At 43.3% G+C, this 21023-nt stretch overlaps 1 protein-coding gene and 1 long non-coding RNA gene across 3 annotated transcripts in view; both read right to left on the bottom strand.

Annotated features, from left to right (window-relative positions):
• The window catches only part of LOC310679408, a 279663-nt gene that overhangs the window by 158256 nt on the left and 100384 nt on the right, over positions 1 to 21023 (bottom strand). The window lies entirely within an intron of this gene.
• The window catches only part of LAMB3 (laminin subunit beta 3), a 53031-nt gene that overhangs the window by 27942 nt on the left and 4066 nt on the right, over positions 1 to 21023 (bottom strand). The window contains exons 2-7 of one of the 2 annotated variants that reach the window (XM_083444249.1): positions 20758 to 20905; positions 19670 to 19786; positions 18137 to 18193; positions 16600 to 16754; positions 367 to 481; positions 28 to 101 (exon numbers count right to left, since the gene is read on the bottom strand). In XM_083444249.1, coding sequence (XP_083300375.1) covers positions 28 to 101; positions 367 to 481; positions 16600 to 16754; positions 18137 to 18193; positions 19670 to 19718 — 450 coding nt within the window. In that variant the 5' untranslated portion in view covers positions 19719 to 19786; positions 20758 to 20905. Of the gene's footprint in view, positions 1 to 27; positions 102 to 366; positions 482 to 16599; positions 16755 to 18136; positions 18194 to 19669; positions 20444 to 20757; positions 20906 to 21023 lie in introns of those variants that run through there. The other variant, XM_083444248.1, reaches the window with a different exon arrangement.

Raw genomic sequence — 21023 nt, 5'->3', positions numbered from 1 at the left:
ATAGTGTAAGAGTTATTATTCACATACCCTGAAATCCATCAAGATGCTATCAAGTTGAAACTTTTTATCCAAATCTAGTTGAAGAAAGACAGGATTCACATCTGAAGAGAAAGACAAGAGCAGTTTTTAGAATAGCTGGTTGTGAAAACAAAATTGCGAACGGATTTTCCCATTAGTCAGGTCATCCATTTCCCCTTTGCATTTAATCCACTGAAACCCAAGCCCTGTTTGCTGAATCTACACAACCCTTGCCCCACTCAACTTATCATTACTATTCTATGCTATCCAACCAAGACATTGTCCAGAGCACGTCCACACTGTTTGTTTGCTTTTCTTGAAGGCCCACTAAGCAAGGCAGAGGCTTACCATTCTTGGATTGCCACCAGCGTGTATTTCCTGCAGAAGAGAGGACATTTTCTACCCGGTGACTGTTGAATACATGAGGCTTTCTGGAATCACATCGGCAACATTTCATTTGCCACTAAAAAAGGACAAAAGGTGACTATCAGATTAGGATGCCTAGGAAAAGGGATTTCCATGAAGCCAACACCTTGCTAAAGCTTAGCAGGTCTGTGTCTGGCCAATGCCTGGATAGAAGACATTGGGGGGGGGTGAGGTGTGATGGGCTTCTATAATACAGCAAATGTTGGATATGAAGAAGAAGAAGAGTTTGGATTTGATATCCCGCCTTTCACTCCCTTTAAGGAGTCTCAAAGTGGCTAACAATCTCCTTTCCCTTCCTCCCCCACAACAAACACTCTGTGAGGTGAGTGGGGCTGAGAGGCTTCAGAGAAGTGTGACTGGCCCAAGGTCACCCAGCAGCTGCATGTGGAGGAGCAGAGACGCGAACCCGGTTCCCCAGATTATGAGACTACCGCTCTTAACCACTACACCACACTGGCTCTCATAAGAACCTTTATTTCAATTTAAGTAAATTCAGAAGTCAGGTGCATGGCCATACGGTGCACCTTGGATAATCCAGAAAAGAAGAAAATGTTCACTTTGAATTAATAAACTTATAAATATATATTATATATATTAAAATATATATTAAATAGAACTTTATTGAACAATGAACATCAACCTACACATCAATACACAATAATATAAAATATACAACCTACATACACATACTTTACAAAAAAAAAGGAAAAGAAGAAAACAAAAGATAGAAGACAAAAGATGGAATAAATAAAATATACTTCCGATTATTCTCATTGTACTGTTTATTATTTTGTTATTTTACCCACAGTGCCTTGTTATTCTCTCTCCCCCCCCCCCAATTCTTTACAAAAAGTTCTATTATTTGTCACCAATATATTACAAGAATCACTCAAGGTCTGCCCAGAGATTTTTGTTATCACAACCATTTTTCAAGTACTCTTTAAATACTATCCTTTCTTTATTCACCTTCTGCATCAGATATCCTCTAACTCTCCCTGTCATATTTGCCAATTGCATGTATTCTATCATTTTTACCTGCCATTTGGTTTTTGTTGGGAATTTGAGTTAATAAACTTAGTGATGGTGGTGTCTCCTGTTGCTGCTGAGGACCCTCAAGGGTGCAAATCAGGAGTGCTTTTTCCTAGCCCTGATACCCCATATTGTTTTGATGTGGGAATGCCAGTGATTGAACCTAGAACTTCATGCAGGCAAAGCATGGAATCTGCTATTGCACTGTGGAAGCTTTTCCTTTTCATGTCCATTTTTAAAAATGTATTTTTATTAAAGATTTTCTTGATTTACAAAGGTGTGTGCAATGTCTCTCTCTCATAGTGCCACTGTATTCTGCTCTGGTCAGACCTCACCTGGAGTACTGTGGAGTACTGGAGTACTGTGTCCAGTTCTGGGTACCACAGTTCAAGAAGGACACTGACAAACTGGAACATGTCCAGAGGAGGGCAACCAAAATGGTCAAAGGCCTGGAAACGATGCCTTATGAGGAACGGCCAAGGGAGCTGGGCATGTTTAGCCTGGAGAAGAGGAGGTTAAGGGGTGATATGATAGCCATGTTCAAATATATAAAAGGATGTCACATAGAGGAGGGAGAAAGGTTGTTTTCTGCTGCTCCAGAGAAGCGGACACGGAGCAATGGATCGAAACTACAAGAAAGAAGATTCCACCTAAACATTAGGAAGAACTTCCTGACAGTAAGAGCTGTTCGACAGTGGAATTTGCTGCCAAGGAGTGTGGTGGAGTCTCCTTCTTTGGAGGTCTTTAAGCAGAGGCTTGACAACCATATGTCAGGAGTGCTCTGATGGTGTTTCCTGCTTGGCAGGGGGTTGGACTCGATGGCCCTTGTGGTCTCTTCCAACTCTATGATTCTATGATTCATATTTTTTCCCCATTATAAAAACCAAAATTTCACCAAACTTTGAAGACAGAAGGTTGAGGACCACATACATACACAGAGAGAGAAGTGCACACAACCATATAAAAAAAGCTCAAAACTGAACATAACAAAGGTGTCCCAAAAGTCCAAGTAAGGATGCCACTCAAACCTCAAGAAAAGCAGAGCACAGTTTAATAGATATTACCGCTTGGTGTATTTTTACTGTATTTTAACCAGCCGAGTTTCCTGGAACTGTTTTACCTTGTTGCGTACCATCCTTGCCTGACTGATAAAGGGCAGTATAGTGATGTTTTAAATAAAATAAAAATCAATACCAATTAGGAAGTATGTCCTTCTTCTTGGGTTGTTCAATATCTCTGAGATTACGTTACTGGAACTCTAGATTTAGGAGACCAATGCTAAGTAGATCTAAGAGCTGAAGCTATGCCAGATAGATTTGACATCCTTCTTCATGGGATGCTTTGGGGTTTAAGGTTTGTTACTTATTGGCCAAAAATATACTATAGCCCACTGTACAGTAGAGATAAAGGAAACTCTAGAGCAGCGGTTCTCAACCTGTGGGTCCCCAGATGTTGTTGAACTACAACTCCCACCATCCCTGAGCTCTGGCCTTGCTAGCTAGGGGTGATGGGAGTTGTAGTTCAACAACATCTGGGGACCCACAGGTTGAGAAAGGCTGCTCTAGAGTGTAAAGCGGGGATGGGGAGCCTGCAACTCTCATGGTGTTGTTAGACTTCAACTCCCATCAGCCCCAGGTGGCATGGCCAATAGTCAGGGATGTGGGAATTGTAGTCCAGCAACATCAGGGGAGTCACATGCTCCCTATCCCTGATGCGGAGAATGATGTCCAAGGGCATGAGCAAAAGGGTAGAAAGACATGGGTTGTAACCACTGCTACACTCTGAAATTTGGACAGTTTGTCAAGAAATGCCAAGCTTGTCAAGAAACAGATTTTTTTAAAACAAAAAAAGCCTTGAAGTTATAGAGCCACTTTACTAGTTGCCTAGTTTAAAGGATGACAGAGTAGAAAAAGAATGGGCTTCAGATCAAGGGGTGAACACCCACTGTTCAACTATGGTGAAAATGGACTTCTTTCCCCCAGTTTCACATGTGGCCACTTAGTATTTGCTCAACTTCAGATCCCCTTAAACACAAAGGAGAACAGTACATTCTGGCTCACCGGTTTATATCCTTTGTTTGGTACACAAGATTAAATTTGCACCTTCAATTTAATCAGAGAAGTCTTCAGACCGCCAAAAATGTCCCTGTGACAATATTTGCCATGCAGCAGAAGGTTAGCCACAAGTACCCAACTTTGCAGCGGTTGGTCAGGCTTTTGTGGTGGGATGTTTCATTTGGGCAAACAAAGGAACCTTTATCTAAATCTCAAGATAGTTTGAACCTAGACCCTTTAACACCCTCTCCCCCAAAAAAGAGTCAAGCAGAGGTTAGGCAGCTTCAGTGGGTGAAAGGTTACTGGGTGGAAAGTCAAGCCGAGCAAATGTCATCCCTCAGCTGGAGTGAGTAATTCAAGAAGCAGGCCAGGCCTGGATATCCCCTAATGGTTTTGTGCACAGATGGCTTAGAGAGACTTCAGTCCCAACTTGGCAAACAAATACTAAAAGATGACAGATCCGGTTAAGTCCTGACTCTTTAAAGAATTTTTTTTAAAAAACAACAACAACCAGGCTATCTAGTGACTTAGCAGATGCCTATTTATTGATTATTACATTTTTATATCCTACCTTTCATCCATGGAGCTCAAAGTTCTCCACCCATTTCATCTGCACAGCAACCCTGTGAGGTAGGGACTGAAACTGGCCCAAGGTCACACAGTGGGCCCTGCCTCCCCTCTAAAAAGGCAGAGGCAAACACCTGGAGGGTGCAGTTATAGAAGTCTATGGCCTTTACACAGGTGCAGAGGTTCAATATAATGGACCCTCAGCTCATTCATCATTGCTCAGCAATACCTGTTACAAGGTTCATATTTAGGACAGGAACCTTTCATCTAGCATACTCCTATCTAACCCAATCCATTTTAATTTACTATCAAAGCTGCCCCAGTTCCCTCTGAACTCCATACCCATGACATGTCCCGCAATACTATGGAGTTTCCTGTAAGGAAAGACGGACATCTGCTATAAACATATTTTTTTTGCCACATTGTATGCACTGGAGCAGCGGTTCTCAACCTGTGGGTCCCCAGATGTTGTTGGACTACAACTCCCATCATCCCTGAGCTCTGGCCTTGCTAGCTAGGGGTGATATACCCCAGCATCCCCTACAACAAGGATAGCCAGCATAGTACTGTCCAAATGCTGTCACACTACAAATCCCACCATCCCTGACCATGCTCGCTGTAGCTGATGGGAGTTGGACTCTACAGTGTGTGGAGGGCACCATGTTGTCTACTCCAGTCCTATAATGTCACAGAGGATTATTGGATGCAACTCTTAGCTTGCCCATGGTCTTGGTGATCCAGGGTTTTGTATGCTGTTTCCAGCATTCCAGCGTGATGTGCAATGAGCTCAGAAATGTGCAGGTACCATCCAGCACAGCCTCCAATGCTTCATCTCTTCCTCTGGTGCCAGCAGCTTTCACCTGGCCACAGGTTGAAACACAGACTGGCTGGAGGAAATGGAGCAGGGCAATAGATGAAGATTGCTCCCATCAGTGGTTTCTCCTCACAGTTTTAAATCCCTGCTCCTGCTATTGTTGTATGAGTTTCCCTCAAGGAAACAGAAAGATGGAACACTTTAAAATCTTGCCTGTTTTTGCTTTACTGTGCAAAAAGTTTGCTAGAATTCCAGCAGGACCTTGCGTTCCCTCAAATCAAGATCATGCTAATGCCAGATGTGCTGCCTACCAAGTTTGGATGCCTCCATGCGAGACACTGAAACACTTGGACCCTGAAATAATCATTTCATGTGGCAACCCACCACAGTGTCGAAATTGTGCTCTTTTTCAATATTTGGGGAGGCTAAAATTAACACTGGGGCAGACGCATGGGACGTTTGCTTTCTTGAGCAAGCTGTGTAACCTTTCCACTGCTTTGGAGGATATTTTCTGCCCATTGTTGAAACTGCAGCTTTCATGAGGAGGTGTGTGTCTCAAAGTTCCTCTGGGAAGATAGGGTCCCTGCCCTGGAAACTAAAACTATGGATTTCATTTTGGTTGAACTGAAGGTCACCCTGCTTTGGAAGATGTCTACCAAGTGCTTTGGCTGCCAGATATAATGGACACATCACAATTGGGAAGGCTGACATTTGACAGAAATGCACAAATCCCTTACTCGCCACTTATTCGGGGTCAAGTGTGGTTGTGGCTAAATGAACAGGGCACAATCTCTATGACCATATGAAGGGTAGGCTCAGGAAACAGTATTCCCACTGTACTGAGGCTATGGGACACAGGAATTAGGCCCACATTAGGGCAAGAGGATCAAGGAGGTGAAACAACTCAAACTGTGGAGGGCTCAGTAGCCTAACCACAGAGGCCACAGGAAGTTGTGTTTTTCTTGCAGCTGACCCAGGAAGGAGAAGACATGAAGCTGCTGGCTAGTCCCCTTGCCAGGAACAGAGAAGCAAGGGCCTACTCACGAGAAAAGTGGTGGAGATCTTCCCTATCACCAGGAGATAAGGAAGAGTGGGGAACATTTGTCAACTTCTTTCATTCTGTTGCCTTTGGTAACCAGTTGGAACCAAGAGATCCCGTGGGAAGGGTGCAATATAATATCTCACTCATTGCCTATTCAGTCCTTTAAAGTAAAGGTAAAGGGACCCCTGACCATTAGGTCCAGTCGTGACTGACTCTGGGGTTGTGGCGCTCATCTCACTTTATTGGCCAAGGGAGCCGGCGTACAGCTTCCGGGTCATGTGGTCAGCATGACTAAGCCACTTCTGGCGAACCAGAGCAGCGCACGGAAATGCCGTTTACCTTCCCGCCAGAGTGGTACCTATTTATCTACTTGCACTTTGACGTGCTTTTGAACTGCTAGGTGGGCAGGAGCTGGGACTAGGCAACGGGAGCTCACCCCATCGCGGGGTTTCGAACCGCTGACCTTCTGATCGGCAAGTCCTAGGCTCTGTGGTTTAACCCACAGCGCCACCCGCGTCCCTATTCAGTCCTTTACATTGCCTATTTTCTCTCCAAGTATTTGCCTAACCCAGAGATGGGGCACCTGGCACCCTCCAGATGTTACTGGCCTCCAACTCCTATCAGCTAGTGGCCATGGATGACAGGAGCTGTGGTTCACAAGTTCTCCATCCCAGGTCTAACCTATGATTAGAAGAACTGCACAGTGCACTTGAGCCTCATGCCAGGCTATTTGTTTCTCCTATGCAAATTTATAGACCTAGCAGTAACAAAGGTTTGGAGAGGAACTCCCTCCTACCAGCCTACTTTGAGGAGTGAGGAACCTTTAGTCCTTCAGATGCTGCTGACCTACAACTCCCATCAGCCCTAGCAAACATGGCCAGGGTGAAAACGTATTCATGCTCATGCAGGTAACTTGACCCTAGGTTGTATGTCCAGTTGAGTTGTAGTTCAGCAGCACCCAGAGGGTGAGGTTCCCCCCATGTTTTCAGGGCAGGCTTGAGTGTTGAACCTAAATTCAAGGGAAAGCAATCAGGAGCATGGAGAAGGAGGGCTTCCCCCAAGCCCCAAACCTCCCCAGTTGCAAATCACAGCTCTAATTTGCACTGGGGGGGGGGGCAACAACCAGGCTTTAAAGATCTGAAAGTGATGTAGAAGGCTTGGTTTTCAAAGGTTATAAATTCCACGCATAGAGCCCACTTCTGAATAGGGGGGAAACTGTGAAAAAGTATTCTTGTTCATGCAGGTACCTTAATTCTAGGTTGTATGTCCAGCTGAGCAGATAAATGTCTGTGAGGTGATGAGTCAGAACCATCAAGACAGTTAGATCATCATGCTTGCAGCAAGGAGTGGATTACCATGGACAGATCCATGGAATTCATCCAGCTCCACCCTCATAATTCACTACTTTGTCTTCCAGCTGAATGTCGGGCCCCTAATTTTTTCCTTTGCATTGAGATAACACTGCATCATAAGATACGTAGTCTTAGATCAAGTTCAACACAAAGCAAGTTGCATGGCTGCATATTTTGCCCCATTCACCCCCAGCACTTTGGTCTGACCAGGATTCACGTTCTTTTTCTATAAAGGTGGACATGGATTGGACAGCCCTTCAAACAGAGGAACTTTCAAAAGGAAGGCTCTGCAGGGCATATAGTAGTGCCCCCCAGCAGCTGAGATGTAAACAAATTGGGCAGGGGGTGAAAGAGAGCTCTGTGGGGTTTCACCAGTTTTTACACTATCCGTTTAAGAGCAATTTGAGCTGCAGCAATTTAGCCTGTGATAATATTTAGCTCCATGCTATGAAGAGACTCCAGGGCTGATTTTCTACATATCAGATGCCAGCAAAAAGCCCAGGAGGGACAGACTAGGCCAGGGTTGCTGTTGTTGTTCTTTTCTGGCTAGCTGGCAAGTCAATTGCTGTGGTACTGCAAAATAGGCAGCCAAGAGGAAAGCATATTTTAAAGAACAAACGTCCTGTGTATAAATGTGGCAAAGGAATACCCAGTAAGGTAAGAACATTTTCAGGAAAGCTGAAATTCCTGAAAGCCGGACGTGAAGCAGCAGAACTATACTCAGGATAAAATAGCAGGATAAAATAGCAGGGCTGAATCCCAAACCAAACTGGGGCTCTTCCCAATTAAACCCTAATTAAACATGCAGTCAAGCAGTGAGGAGAGAGGCAGGAGGAGGAATGAATGCAAGCAGCTTTAGTCCAAGTACAAAGTTCGTACAAGCTCCTTATAGCAGTTTTATGTGTGACTGTTTGGATGCTTTTTGCATTATGTGGCTCTCTGCAGCAGATCACTTGCATTATAATGCAAGGCAAATAGCTGAGCTGCTGCAAAAAAACACTCACCCCCACCCACATTTTGCACTTCCACAGAGGCCTGTTTCCTCAGATGAACTTGCACATTGTTTATCCCAGTGACCTTGGAACTGAAGGCAGGTCATTCGCCTCAAGGAGAGAATATTAAGCTGACTTAGTGAGTAAATATATGTATAGCCTCTCCAGTTAATGGAACATGTGAGTGCATATTAAACAAAGGCAGAATTGCAAAATCTCAGCAAAGCTACCCTTCCATCCTGCTTCCTCTAGCACGAGAAAGCCCATGTGTAAACCTTTGGTGCTTGGTTGGGGCACTTCATGGTCACGTATTTGGCCTTATCTCTCAATCCCAGCCTGTCAATAACCAGCTTCTCAAATTGAATATTTCGATGGCCTTACATTTGTGCTATTAATGGAACTGTTGACTGTTGGCTTCAACGTGTCAGGGAGGAGTTGGGATGCTACTTAAGACTTTCAGGAAAAAAGAGTGTGAAAAGATCTATCAAGAATTGGCAGGATCTGGACTATGAGGAATTATATTTCAGCTCAGAGCAAGGTCATCCATTAAAGCTGGGTTACACAATGCTCTTTTTATATGCCTAAAAGTCTGGTGAAAATATAGCATCAAGTCGCATCATACAAGACAGCTCCAAAAATAGAGCTCACAGACACTTTGCATCTCTGTGAGCAAAGGGGAGTGTTGGCCAAGAATGCTATCCAGGGTCTCAAAGATGATGTTATATTATCCCATTAATTCCTTCCCCATAGCTACCATTGCTTTTTTAAAAAAAACACCCAAAAGTCAATGTACTAACTAGTTTCCCAGCATGCATGTTTATTATAAAACGCGTGTACTGTCATGCACACATACTTTTCGCTGAACAGAAAATTATATCCCTGTAGGAAAAATGTCGTGCCAACAAAAGCAGTTCTCACTGTATGAAATGGTCAGAGACAAGAGAGAAAATTACACACAAGATTTCCAAGAAATTGATACTAGCCCCAGGAATTTAAAATATCTGTTCAACCCTGAATATAAAGTGATACTGAGTAATTTGAAATATTCTTTCAGTGATAAGCATGCATTCCTAAAAGTTCACCTTAACAAATGGCAGAAGCCTCCCCCCCTCCCAAATATCATGAGTTGCTGGAGTGCTTAGGTTGGAGCATGAGAGAAACAGTTATTGCTGTGCAAAATGTATAGCCATATTTCTTTGTTCACCTGCTGTCAGCCAAAACTGCGAAACCAAGTAGTGAGTGAACAGGAACCATTCTAACAGGAACCTCTTAAACACTCCACCACTGCTGCATTCTATCAATGACATGTTGCAGAATACTCCTGCAAATAAACAACAGTCCAGAGGGACCCCCTGATCCAACCTTGGAGATCCTATGGCCTTCCAGATGTTGTGGGACTCCAGCTCCCCTTAGCCCCAGCAGGCATGGCCAATGGCCAGGGGTGGTAGGGGGTCTACAAATGTAGTCCAGCTACAACTGGAGGACTACAAGCTCCCTATTGCCCTCTAGTTCTAGATCTAGTTCCATGTTGTCACTATCAGAGCAGCCATGCCTCTGAATATGAGCAGCTGGGAATCACAGGTGGGCAGGGCGCTGTTGTCCTGCTTGCAGGCGCCCCATTGGCATCTGCTTGGCCCCCGTGGGAACAAAATGCTGCACCAGATGAGTCACTGGCCTGATCCAGCAGGCTATTCTTCTGTTCACCAACTATACACCATGCATTCTTGGTTATTCCACTACCGTCAAAAAGATTAAACTCCCTGACACATACCTGTAGCCACACAGTCTTGTCTCAGCCCCACCCTGAAACATATCGCTCATGCACAGTGCCTGTGGAAAGCTTATTTTGCAGCCTTGGCATGCCCATTTAGAGATACTGCCTCTAACACAGTGATGTTGACAAGGCCTCACTTAAATTAAAAGAATGAGCTTGGCCCGTTCCCAGTATGTTGCACAGAGAATGGGGAAACAGTCTGTAATCTTAACTCAAGTACCTTTAAAAATGCTGGAATTGATCTTAACTCTGCATGCCATAATGACTTCAGCTCCGTCTGGAACCAATCCCATGAGGGCCTCGTTATGCGATTTATAGGCTGACATTTTTAAGAGATGCCATGCAAGGACACAAGCGCCGTCCTTTCAAGAGCAATGGACTGTATAAATCAAGCTGTTTAAATCAACATTATACCATTTAGTTTGCTACTTTCTCCTGATTAAAAGTCAGATTTACCAGCTGATCTAATAATCAAATTAACAGCATATGCCTTAAACAAACATATACGAGGCAGGAGCATTTGAGGGCAGCAGGAAATTAGTAACAGTGCACACTTTGTGTATGTAAACCGCTAATCGATGTGCCAGAGTGGAATGACTCACACAGTACATACTGTAACAGTGCATGCATATAGAATCACCGTATGAACTTTGAAAGGTAAATTTGCTTGGTATCAGGCTTAAAAACAGCCATATCTTAGCCCAAAGACTTTGCTAGGTGTGTGAGGCACCTCAGACGGGCTTCGCCCTGAAAGGTAGCATTGCATTATCTGAAATAAAATAAGTCATACAGCTGCAAAGCATGGGACATAAATAAGGAGAAAGGTAGCAGTCCTGAGTCCCTGCAAAGTACGGTATCAACTTAGGTTCAGTCACACTGCATGATGTGAGGCATCACCGCTGCCCCATCCTCCAGCTGCAGTGGTGCTGCCACTCTCTGGCACCACTCTCTGGCACACTTGCACCTGCCACTGCTGCCAACTTGGTGCTCCCCCCCCCCCCCGCAACCTATGTGCTCTATCACAGTTCTGGTGAACAGCAGTGCCGCCACAGCCAGGAGGGGCACCAGGACAGCTTAAGTGCCTGAAGGTCTTTTGAAAAACCAGCCTATCTTAATATCATTTACACACATAAGTTGCTAGCAGTTTTTCAATTTCTTCAGACATCTGTTCTGCTCAGGGTGGCCCGGTATCCTCTTTTAGAAAGGGCAGCCCTCTGTTTGTAAGAGCTGTCCAGTCCAAATCCAATTTAATGTATAGGTAAAGAACCATAAGAAGGGAGAGCAGGGGCATTGAAATTGACCATCAGCTGAGCTTTCAGTACTGGGCAACTGACTGAGCATGCAGAAAAAATCCCCAGTCACAATCTCTCCACTATAGTGAGGTTCATTCTATTTAAATTATAGTAATATTTCTAAATTTACATCTATACATATAAATTAGCACAGGCAAATTTTATGCAAAACTGTTTTCTCTTTTCTCCTCTTTTATTGGTGATGTTTAAGAGACACACCCACCCACTCACAAATAGTTTCACCTATTTTCATCTCTCTGACTACAACTCAAAAGTCAATCCTGTGCTTATTTATCACGTTCATACCCCATCACCCTTCCAAGAAGCTCAGGGTAGCATAACATTTTCCCCTTACAGAAACAAGAACAACTGAGAACCAACAAACTGAGTTTGTGACTCGCCAAAGGTCTCCCTCTGAGTTTAATGGCTAAGCAGACTTTTGAAGCAGTGCTCAGTTTATCTTTGGGCTGCTATTTTGTTGATGTTTTTTATATTGTTTTACAGATTTTTACTGCTGTATCATTTTGTTAATCATATGTCTTTTGCTTTAATTGTCATATTTAGCTTATTTTTTAAGTTGTTGCTTTGTTAACACAGTTTTATAGACTGTAATTGTTTACTGATGATTTGTTGATTGTTCTATGAGATTTATGCTGTATTTGTGATGTTCTATTATGTTCTGTCATGTTATCGTAAGCTGCTTTGGCATTCATTTGAATAAAAAGCAGCATAGATATATAATCAATCACTCAATAAATCCCTCATCATCCACATCCAACCACAGTAAGTCCAATCAGCAAATTCTACCCAATGCCAAAAGCAGCTTTTGGTGTGTACCCTAGTATTTTCCCTGACTGGACAGAATCTGAAGAATTAGTAGCAAGTTGCAATCAAAATCTAGAGAGTGGTGCTGCTTGAATCTGATGAAGCAATCACCCTAACTCCTATCTCATTTGGCAAACGTGCAAGCGCTCGTCTCAGAGACTTGTTCACTCAGCCTTTTCTCCCCCTTCTTCATAAGAAACTTGGGGGGGGGGACTGCTCAAGCAACAGATTGGAGAAACCACAACACACCAGCCAGCCATTCTTATGTGAATGCTGGGCTGAACAGTGCTGTCTCCTTACCACTGCAAAGGAACACACATGAAGATTATGGGCTTCTGCAGAAGACCAACAGCCTTAACAGATGACAAATGGAAAGGCCAGGAAATGCCGGCAAGGATTTGAACTGTACAGGTTACAGCACATCCCTGTAAAAAGGCGATGCAAGCAAGGAATGCCCTAGTGGAAAGGTTTGTTGCTGTTCCTAGAAGCTCCCAATTCTGTGCTCTGGAGTATGCCAGTTGAAGCCATGTTTTCCCACAAAACAAGTGAAACTTGAAAAGGCCTTCAGAATATCCCTATCTACATGCCTCAGTTCAATATTGATAAAATGGAAATATTAATAACCTATATGAGGTTTCATGAGACACAGATTTGCTTGTTTTTTTATAAAAGTGGGTGTTTTGAATGTTTCAAATGTCTTGTTATCTCTGGATAATATCCAGCAAAATTGACACCCACAAATTTGTGGCTTCTGGAGAGGCTGGAGAAATTGAGGTCACTTTCACCCAGCTCTGACATTACACTTTTTTTAGATTCTGCCCTTACTTCAAGCATCTTAGGGCAGTGCACATGCCCCCCCCCCTTCTCGTGTTTTCTTTTCACAATAACCCAGCAAAAAGGGTTAGGCTGAGAAAGAGTGACTGACCTAGGGTCACCCACTGAGCTTCATGGTTGTGTGGGGATCAAAACCCAGCTCTTCTCAGTCTTAGACCAACAATCTAACCACTATACCATTCTGACTTATGATAAAAGCCAAGGAAGAAGAAGAACAAGTATGATTAGTTGCTTAATAGCTACGTATAGTACCACCTCTACCTGTCTTGAAAAGTTGCTGTAACTCTTTTGCCGTAACTCACCTGCTTTTTTATGATTTATAATCTTGTCCTCAGCCTGTTTACTCAGAAGTAGGTTCCACTGAGTTCCATAGGACTGGTTTCAGAGTAAGCAGGCTTAGGGCAGTAACCAGGGGTCAGCAACCTAAGGTCCATGGGCTGAGAGCGGCCCACGGAGGTCGTTTGACCGGCCCACAAGCTGCTCCCAAACCGAGCCACCTGCTCACGTGCTGCACTAAACCAGCGCAGTGCGGCACAGGGACTCACTTACGCGGCGCCAGAAATCATGTCTGCGCAGATGCCGGAAATTGTGGGCGGGCGCGCGCACACACACACACACACACACACACACACATACAATCCTGCCTACAGAGGGATCTCCGCAGGACCGATCCAGCCCAGGCAAGATAAACCTTGCCGACCCCTGGGCAGTAACTGAAGTATGTTGGGCCCCACAGACAGTACCTGACACTTTCCTTGGCTTACCGTGTGTGTGTGTGTGTGTGTGTGTGTGTGTGTGTGTACACGGACATAGTTCTCTTATCTTGCCATATCTCAGATGATAAAAGCATCTTCTCACTCTTTGTGATTATCATGCATTAATAGTCCCCTCACTGCCAGGCAAGATAATGGTGAGAGAGTCTGATGTCCTTGACCTAATGCAAACAGCAGTCTTAATATCCAAGGCCTCTCATATAATAAACACTGAGGAAAGTTAGACTGGCGAGTTCATGTATAAGCCTCCAAGATTATCTGCCTCACCATAAAAAGCTGGAACTGTGGAAGGCACTTCACATAAAGATTGAAAATGGAATATTTCAACCAGCCTCTCAGATGTTTTCCCTCCCTGCCACTGAAACTATCCAAAATGCTATCATACTGTAATATTTTAATGCTCCCACCACTATTTGAAAGACAATCAGAGGTACCATGCCTATTACGGAGGCACCATTACAGCAGGTACCAGAAAGAGGTTAATTATATGATTTCAGTCAGCTCAATAATCTGCCCCCAGAGCTGCCACTTTTTTCTGTGATGGCTCTCGTCCCTTTAACCCTAACCCTATGTAGTTAGAGCGCTGAGTGGAGACCTGTGTTCCAATCCTGGTTCAGCCACAAACCACACTGAATGCCCCTGTGCCAGCCATTACTTCTCAGCCTAAAATCTACCTCACAGGGTTGTTGTGAAGATAAAATAAGGGAGATTTTTATCCCAGTCCTTATTGCATTGGGATGAGTCACAACAATTTAACACATAATAAAAACAAATCCACTTTAAGTTATAGCCAGCTATGGTTTAAATTGGATGTTTGACTGCTTTTTACTACTCTCTAAGATTAGAAACTGCTTCAAAAAAAACCCTTTGTTAAAAAGTGCAGTTAAAGGGGCTTTTTCCTTAATTAAGGAGCAAAACAGACAGAATTTCAACTGAAGATCACCTCCATCTGTGTGCTAGAAAAAACATCACCAGTGAAACCTCTGCCTGTCCCATGGCTGTTAAATGCATAGCAGCCTTGCCAGTGGCAACCCTGGCAACCCATTTTTATTGACCCAGAATGAGAAAGAGATGGAAACTAATGTAGGATTCTAATAGGACCCAAGATTTATCTCTTGGCAAGCCAGAGTCTGAGGTCAAGCACCTCCAAATCACTGATCAGGATTAATGCCCCCTTTTGCATAATTTGCAATAGTGGAAGTGGAGGCTGCACTTTGCTTAGTCTTGGGCGAGAGGCTGCCTCTGTGGGGGTACAAAGTATAAAGGTTAGAAGGAATCACAGCCAAAGCAAAGGCAGCAGACGAGAGGCTCGGGATTGGAGTGCTTCCATCAGCACGGAACTTACCAGGATTGCAAAAGACTCTGGGACACAAAACACACACTTTGGGACACTTCTCTGATTGGCACCAGACTCAGACAGTGCACATTGGCCAGCAGGGCAGAGTGTGAGGAAAGCAAGCAAGCGAGTGCAGCCCCTCCTCCCATACCCTGTGCAGAGGTTGCAAAAAAAAAAAAAGAAGGACTTTAAAACTTTTCCACCGTTTGGCACAAAAGTGAGGAACGTGATACACAGCCTCATTAACAGTACACCAGGAAGCTTGGGGCCCAAAACAAGGGGGAAGGGCAGATGGATGATGAAACTGTTGCCACTTTGTCTTCACAGCACTGACCTATTAAGCTGCAGAGCTGATACAGAGCAAGTGGCTGGCGCATGCCAAGTCGGAAGACGGTTGCCATGTCCCAGTCCTCCCCAATCCAGGTGGCATCATTTTGCGTGCAAAGTGGAAATGTACCTGGTGGACTTCTTCATTTCATGGAAAAAGTGGCTTCTCTCCTATTGATCTACAGTGGTACCTCAGGGTTAAGTACTTAATTCGTTCCGGAGGTCCGTTCTTAACCTGAAACTGTTCTTAACCTGAAGCACCACTTTAGCTAATGATTTCTGTTCTCATCCTGAAGCAAAGGTCTTAACCCGAGGTACTATTTCTGGGATAGCGGAGTCTGTAACCTGAAGCGTATGTAACCCGAGGTACCACTGTACTTTTCTTCACTGAGAGCACAGAAAAGTGTGTGTGTTTGGGAGACCAAATTTGAAGGTAACATCCAGACAGTTACATTATGAGTCATCTTTAGTGCTGAACGTGAGCACAATCAATGCCGGATTTATGTATAAACTAAACAAGCTATAGCTTAGGGCCCCACTCTCTTGGGGGGCCCCCCAAAAATTAAATCTGTTTGCACAAATTATTTATTTATTTTTAAATTACAACTCTGTTGGGTATCCTGAGAACATAAATTTATTTGGAATGTTTAAAAAACCACCTCTGTGCTCATAGGCCCTAAATCAAGAAACTCCTACAGGTAAAAACTGAATGTCTCTGACATTCAATGAACAAGGGCAAAACAAACAAACAAAAAGATATGAATACAGTTAACACGAGGAGCCTAAATTCCCCCTGATGCTGAGGCACATAGGGACTGACCAAATAAGGGCACCAATCAAAACAGAAAAGGCATACAGAACATTATTGCTTGTTGCAACATGTAACTTGGCCCCTGTCGGATGTGTTATGGAGGAGAACTGAAGCCTATGGGAAATATCTAACGTTTTTACTTCTTGCCTTTAAGCCTGATTAAAATTCTGATACGTCTCTGCAACCAGGCATTGCATATTCTGGGAAGCTGAGGAGGCCCCTTAGTGTTTAAATACTGCCATTTCTGTTCAGTGGCGAACACAAAACGACAGCCAGTGCTGCTAGACAATGTACCTTTCCTGTGTGAATAAAAGATACTTATGCCATACGTACTTCCCCATATGGAGTGCAGTAAGTTTCAGGTTGGACAAGTCCACAGGTAGAAGAGGCTTTCAAGTGATGGATTCTTCCTACCAGAAGGTCTCGCACAGGTGGATAACAAGCTCCATGTGAGCAGGTAGACTGGGCAGCCAGGAGGTGTGGTGAAGCTAGAATGAAACAAGAACCAAATTTCAGTTAATAAAGACAAAAGGAGATTTTAAAAATCATCATAGCAACGTAAAACCTGCTGGTTTCCCAGAAGCTGTCAGAGATAACGTAACAGCTGGTGTAGTATGGTTGTGAATTAACTAGAAATTAGAAGCGGTTCTGTGAAATCTCACTTCCTGCTGTGGACTCAATGGCATCAAGGTGGTCACTCAGACACCCATCCTGGGAGTAAGCCCCAGTTGACTAAACAGGGCTTACTTCTGAGTAGACATGTACAGGACTGCACACATTTGCCCCTAATCTGCAATACGTGCAGGTCTCTTCAATACTGACCCACCTTAAAGGGTTGTTGCAAGGATTACTGAGATAATGTATCTACCTTAAATATTCAAAAGCACTATTTATGCTATTATGTCAAACAACCACCCATCTTTTTAACTGATACGAGTAATATGCTGATCATTCATAGATTCATAGAATTATGGCATTGGATGGGATCCTCAGGTTCATCTAGTCCAACCCCTGCAATACAGGAATATTTCACTTGAATCCATGGCCCTGAGATTAATAGTTTCATGCTCTACCAACTGAGCTATCCCTCCGCTAAGACTGCGTGTTCTCTTGCATGTTTTCACCACAGCAACCTCACAGCCCCCTTTCCCCTCCTGGTAAAAGTAAAGGGTAAAGGACCCCTGGACGGTTAAGTCCAGTCAAAGGCAACTATGGGGTTGTGGCACTCATCTAGCTTTCTGGCCAAGGGAGCTGGTGTTTGTCCACAGACAGCTTTCCAGGTCATGTGGCCAGCATGACTAAACCGCTTCTGGCACAACAGAACACTGTGGTGGAAACCAGAGCACACGGAAACACCGTCTACCTTCCCGCTGCAGCAGTACCTATTTATCTACTTGCACTGGCATGCTTTCAAACTGCTAGGTTGGCAGGTCAGAGCAACAGGAGCTCACCTCGCTGCGGGGAATCAAACCTCTGACCTTCTGATCATCAAGCCCAAGAGGCTCAGGGGTTTAGACCACCTGCATCCCCCTCCTGGTAAGCAGCAGCGACTCACCTGCCAGGAGGTCAGGTAAGCGCCTCTGCCCTGCTACACGGTCTGCTACATCTATAATTTCTGCCCCAGCCTACTACTCAGTAGCATATTTTGATTGTGGTAGATATCAAAGATGAGGTTGTCCCTATCTTAACACCAAGTACTTATTGTGAGTGGTCTTTAGTAGAATGCATACAATTTTTAACCAGTTTCAGTTAGCGATTATATCCAACCATCTTGGACAACTGATTTTACCTCTGTGCTTTTCATGAAAAACAAATCTCAAAGACTTCATTTTCTTTTTGGCAGATGCATGCTTAGAATGCCAACACTTACCCAGAAAAAAAAGAAATATCCACATGATGCTGAGATTTCGTAACGCTAAAAATTCACCTGAAATGAATGTAAAGCATAAATTCAGTGGCACAGATGAAGACACAGAAAAGGACAATCCCTCAACCCATTAACCTATCTCTGATTACCAGCTTTTCACCACTGGTTTGCAATTATGCCATTTCACTGTGGTTGCTCCTGCAATGTAAAGAAGTGCAAACTCAATGCAGAAGGAAGCAGATGGAAGGGATAAAATGCACATTGTCACACAGGCCTCCTCTAGCCAAGACCGCTATCTAGTCCCTTCAGTGGTGGAGACAGCTTTGTGCAAGATAGATAGATAGATAGATAGATAGATAGATAGATAGAGTGCTTTGGGGGGGGCATATCCCTAAACATCTTGTGGGTTTGGCCTCATTGAGGGGCAGTATTTCAATATGAGTAGGAAAATGAGAGTACGCCTAAACATTTTTTCAGAAAAAAAAGCACTTGATAGACAGATAGACAGACAAGCACATATATATATAACACAAATGCCTTCTTCATGGCAGTGAATGGGGAAATGCAGTCATGGAAAAACTGTCAGCTGCCTGGGAACGTATCAGCAGTAACCCCCTTTAAATTCAGAAACAATGATTTATGGGACAAGCTCATTCCTAACGCTGAAGATGCAAATGGAACAATAGGATCAGTAATAAAAGTTTTCTGTAGTGCTGACTGTGCATTCAGTTGCACTTTGACATACATCTAATATAAGACTGACAGTGCAATTCATATGGCTCACATCTGCATTTCTGTGCACCCTATGCAAAACTAGGCCAAAGTTATGCATAGCCTAATATTCACTGCCCAGCTTGCTTGTGTGAGAGACTGATTCTAAAATGTGGCTATTTCAAAGGTGCCCTCTTTAGCTTAGGGACATAATAGCTTCTTCTCAGTTCACCTTTTGCCTATTTGTATTTGCATAAAACCTCTTTGAATACATAAAAGATAAGACTCTCTCCGAAGCACTAATCAACTGCAGCTGAGTTCTTTCATTCTATTCTCTCTGGGGAACAAAAAAACCCTAAATTTCCACATGGACTTTGGAGAACCTTATTTTTCAGAGACTGACTAATTTGCTGCCTCTGAAGCTCACTTTTACAAATCAGTCTACAAAAACATGGCAAACAGATAACTCTTAAATGTCAATCGACACAGCAAGTAAGCTATTTTCTCAACTTTTACTTGCAGCGTGTGCTATTGTTCCCAGCGTTTATCTTTATTTTATTTTATTTTTATTTTTGTCTACTTCATTCTGGATAGCAAAATCCCCCTTAACCTTTCTGGAAATGTTGCAAGCATCCTAGAATAACTGATTCAAAACTTGACTAAACAATGCAAGCCTTGTAACTAAATCCTCACAATCACGAATCGGCAGCCTGCTAGAAGCACAATAGCAGTTTCTCAACTAAAATACAGAATTCCGTTGTGCCACAGAAGCTGTGCCAAGTGGGATAATGTACAGCTCCCAATCCCACACTCTGTAGAACCTACCTGCTTCTTCTCTGGGATTTTTCCTCCTCTTGCTTGCCGGGGTCAACATGAATCCCACACCTGGCCTCTTGTGCTTTCAATCTCCGATTTTAAACACGCCTCACCTGGGGAAGTAAGCTGTTGTGGGTGTAGTAATAATGATACAAGGAGTGATTCAATGATCTCTTCAGACAGACACACCCATTTACAATATAACTCATTATACCTCCTAGACAATGAGCACATGTTTATTCACCGATGTGAACTATGGATTTTTTCATCCACTAAGAAAAGGACATAAAAAAAAAGAAAATATGTCACAGTAACTTTTAAAACAGCAGGAAGAGAGCAGTTTGGTTTTGCTTTGTTGTACCCATAAGTAAGGGAATCCATAACTCCAAAGTAAATCTTTTCAAAAGAATATTGGTTTTCTAAAACCACCCAAGAGATGGAGGAATTTGGTGCAGTTAGGTTTAATTCACACTTTCCAGAATGCAGACAAAGGCACAGCTTTCCTTCTAAAGTCACACTTCTCAAAATGCAGTTCTGCATTATACAAAAATGTGTCTGTTAGGGGCATATGTACAATAAATTGCACATATTAGTGAAAAACCACATATAACATGCATTATATTAGGGGAAACTGCTTGTATAAACAGGAGAAATTTGAACAAAAAGGCTGGTGAATTTTCAGGATGGGGGACGTTTTCAATAAAATAAAATAATATCACAAGCTGAGGCAGAAATGTGGAAAACTGAATCTAAGACTGGAAAGATGAGAAAGTGAAAGAAAAGAAAACTGACAGATTTGTGCATCCCTAGCCAAGGCTCTTCCTTTGAGTGAAAGGTCCAAAATGAAATAAATGAAAAGGAATTGTGTCCTCAGGAGTTTGGTCTCAACAAGGTTACTCTGAGTCAAGTAACTCTTGATCCAAAATGAGAGATGGGTCACATTTCACTTATTTAGGAGTAATATTTCATGTGAACAGTGCTCATAAAATATATAGCCACATTTTTTCTGGCAATCTCATTCAAATGTCCAGTTCATTCAAGGAAAAGAGCAAAGGATATGGTGAAAATAAAAAGGTGCATTTCTTTAGGTGACTTACTCAGTATTCATTAGGCTGAATTTCATTTCTTATTCATTTGAACTACGCAGGCTAATGGCACACAACTCTTTGAAAAAGAAGCTCTGCCTCTTATTGCATATTCAGTTGGTCAGATAGCACTATTGTGTCCAGCGTACATTTATTTCTCCTGTGGAAAAATATGGTGAGTTCTGGCATCTCTTTTTCTAGAAAAATAGCACTGTATAACCCAAAAGCATTTTTGGGTGGATGGAGGGCAGTTGTGCTTTCTAGAGCAAAAAGGGGGT

This window comes from Podarcis tiliguerta (genome assembly GCF_965153285.1).
Source record: "Podarcis tiliguerta genome assembly, chromosome: 6".
NCBI classification, from domain to species: domain Eukaryota; kingdom Metazoa; phylum Chordata; class Lepidosauria; order Squamata; family Lacertidae; genus Podarcis; species Podarcis tiliguerta.
The sequence above is the reverse complement of the archived record's forward strand: the minus strand, read 5'-3'. Positions and strand labels throughout refer to the sequence as shown.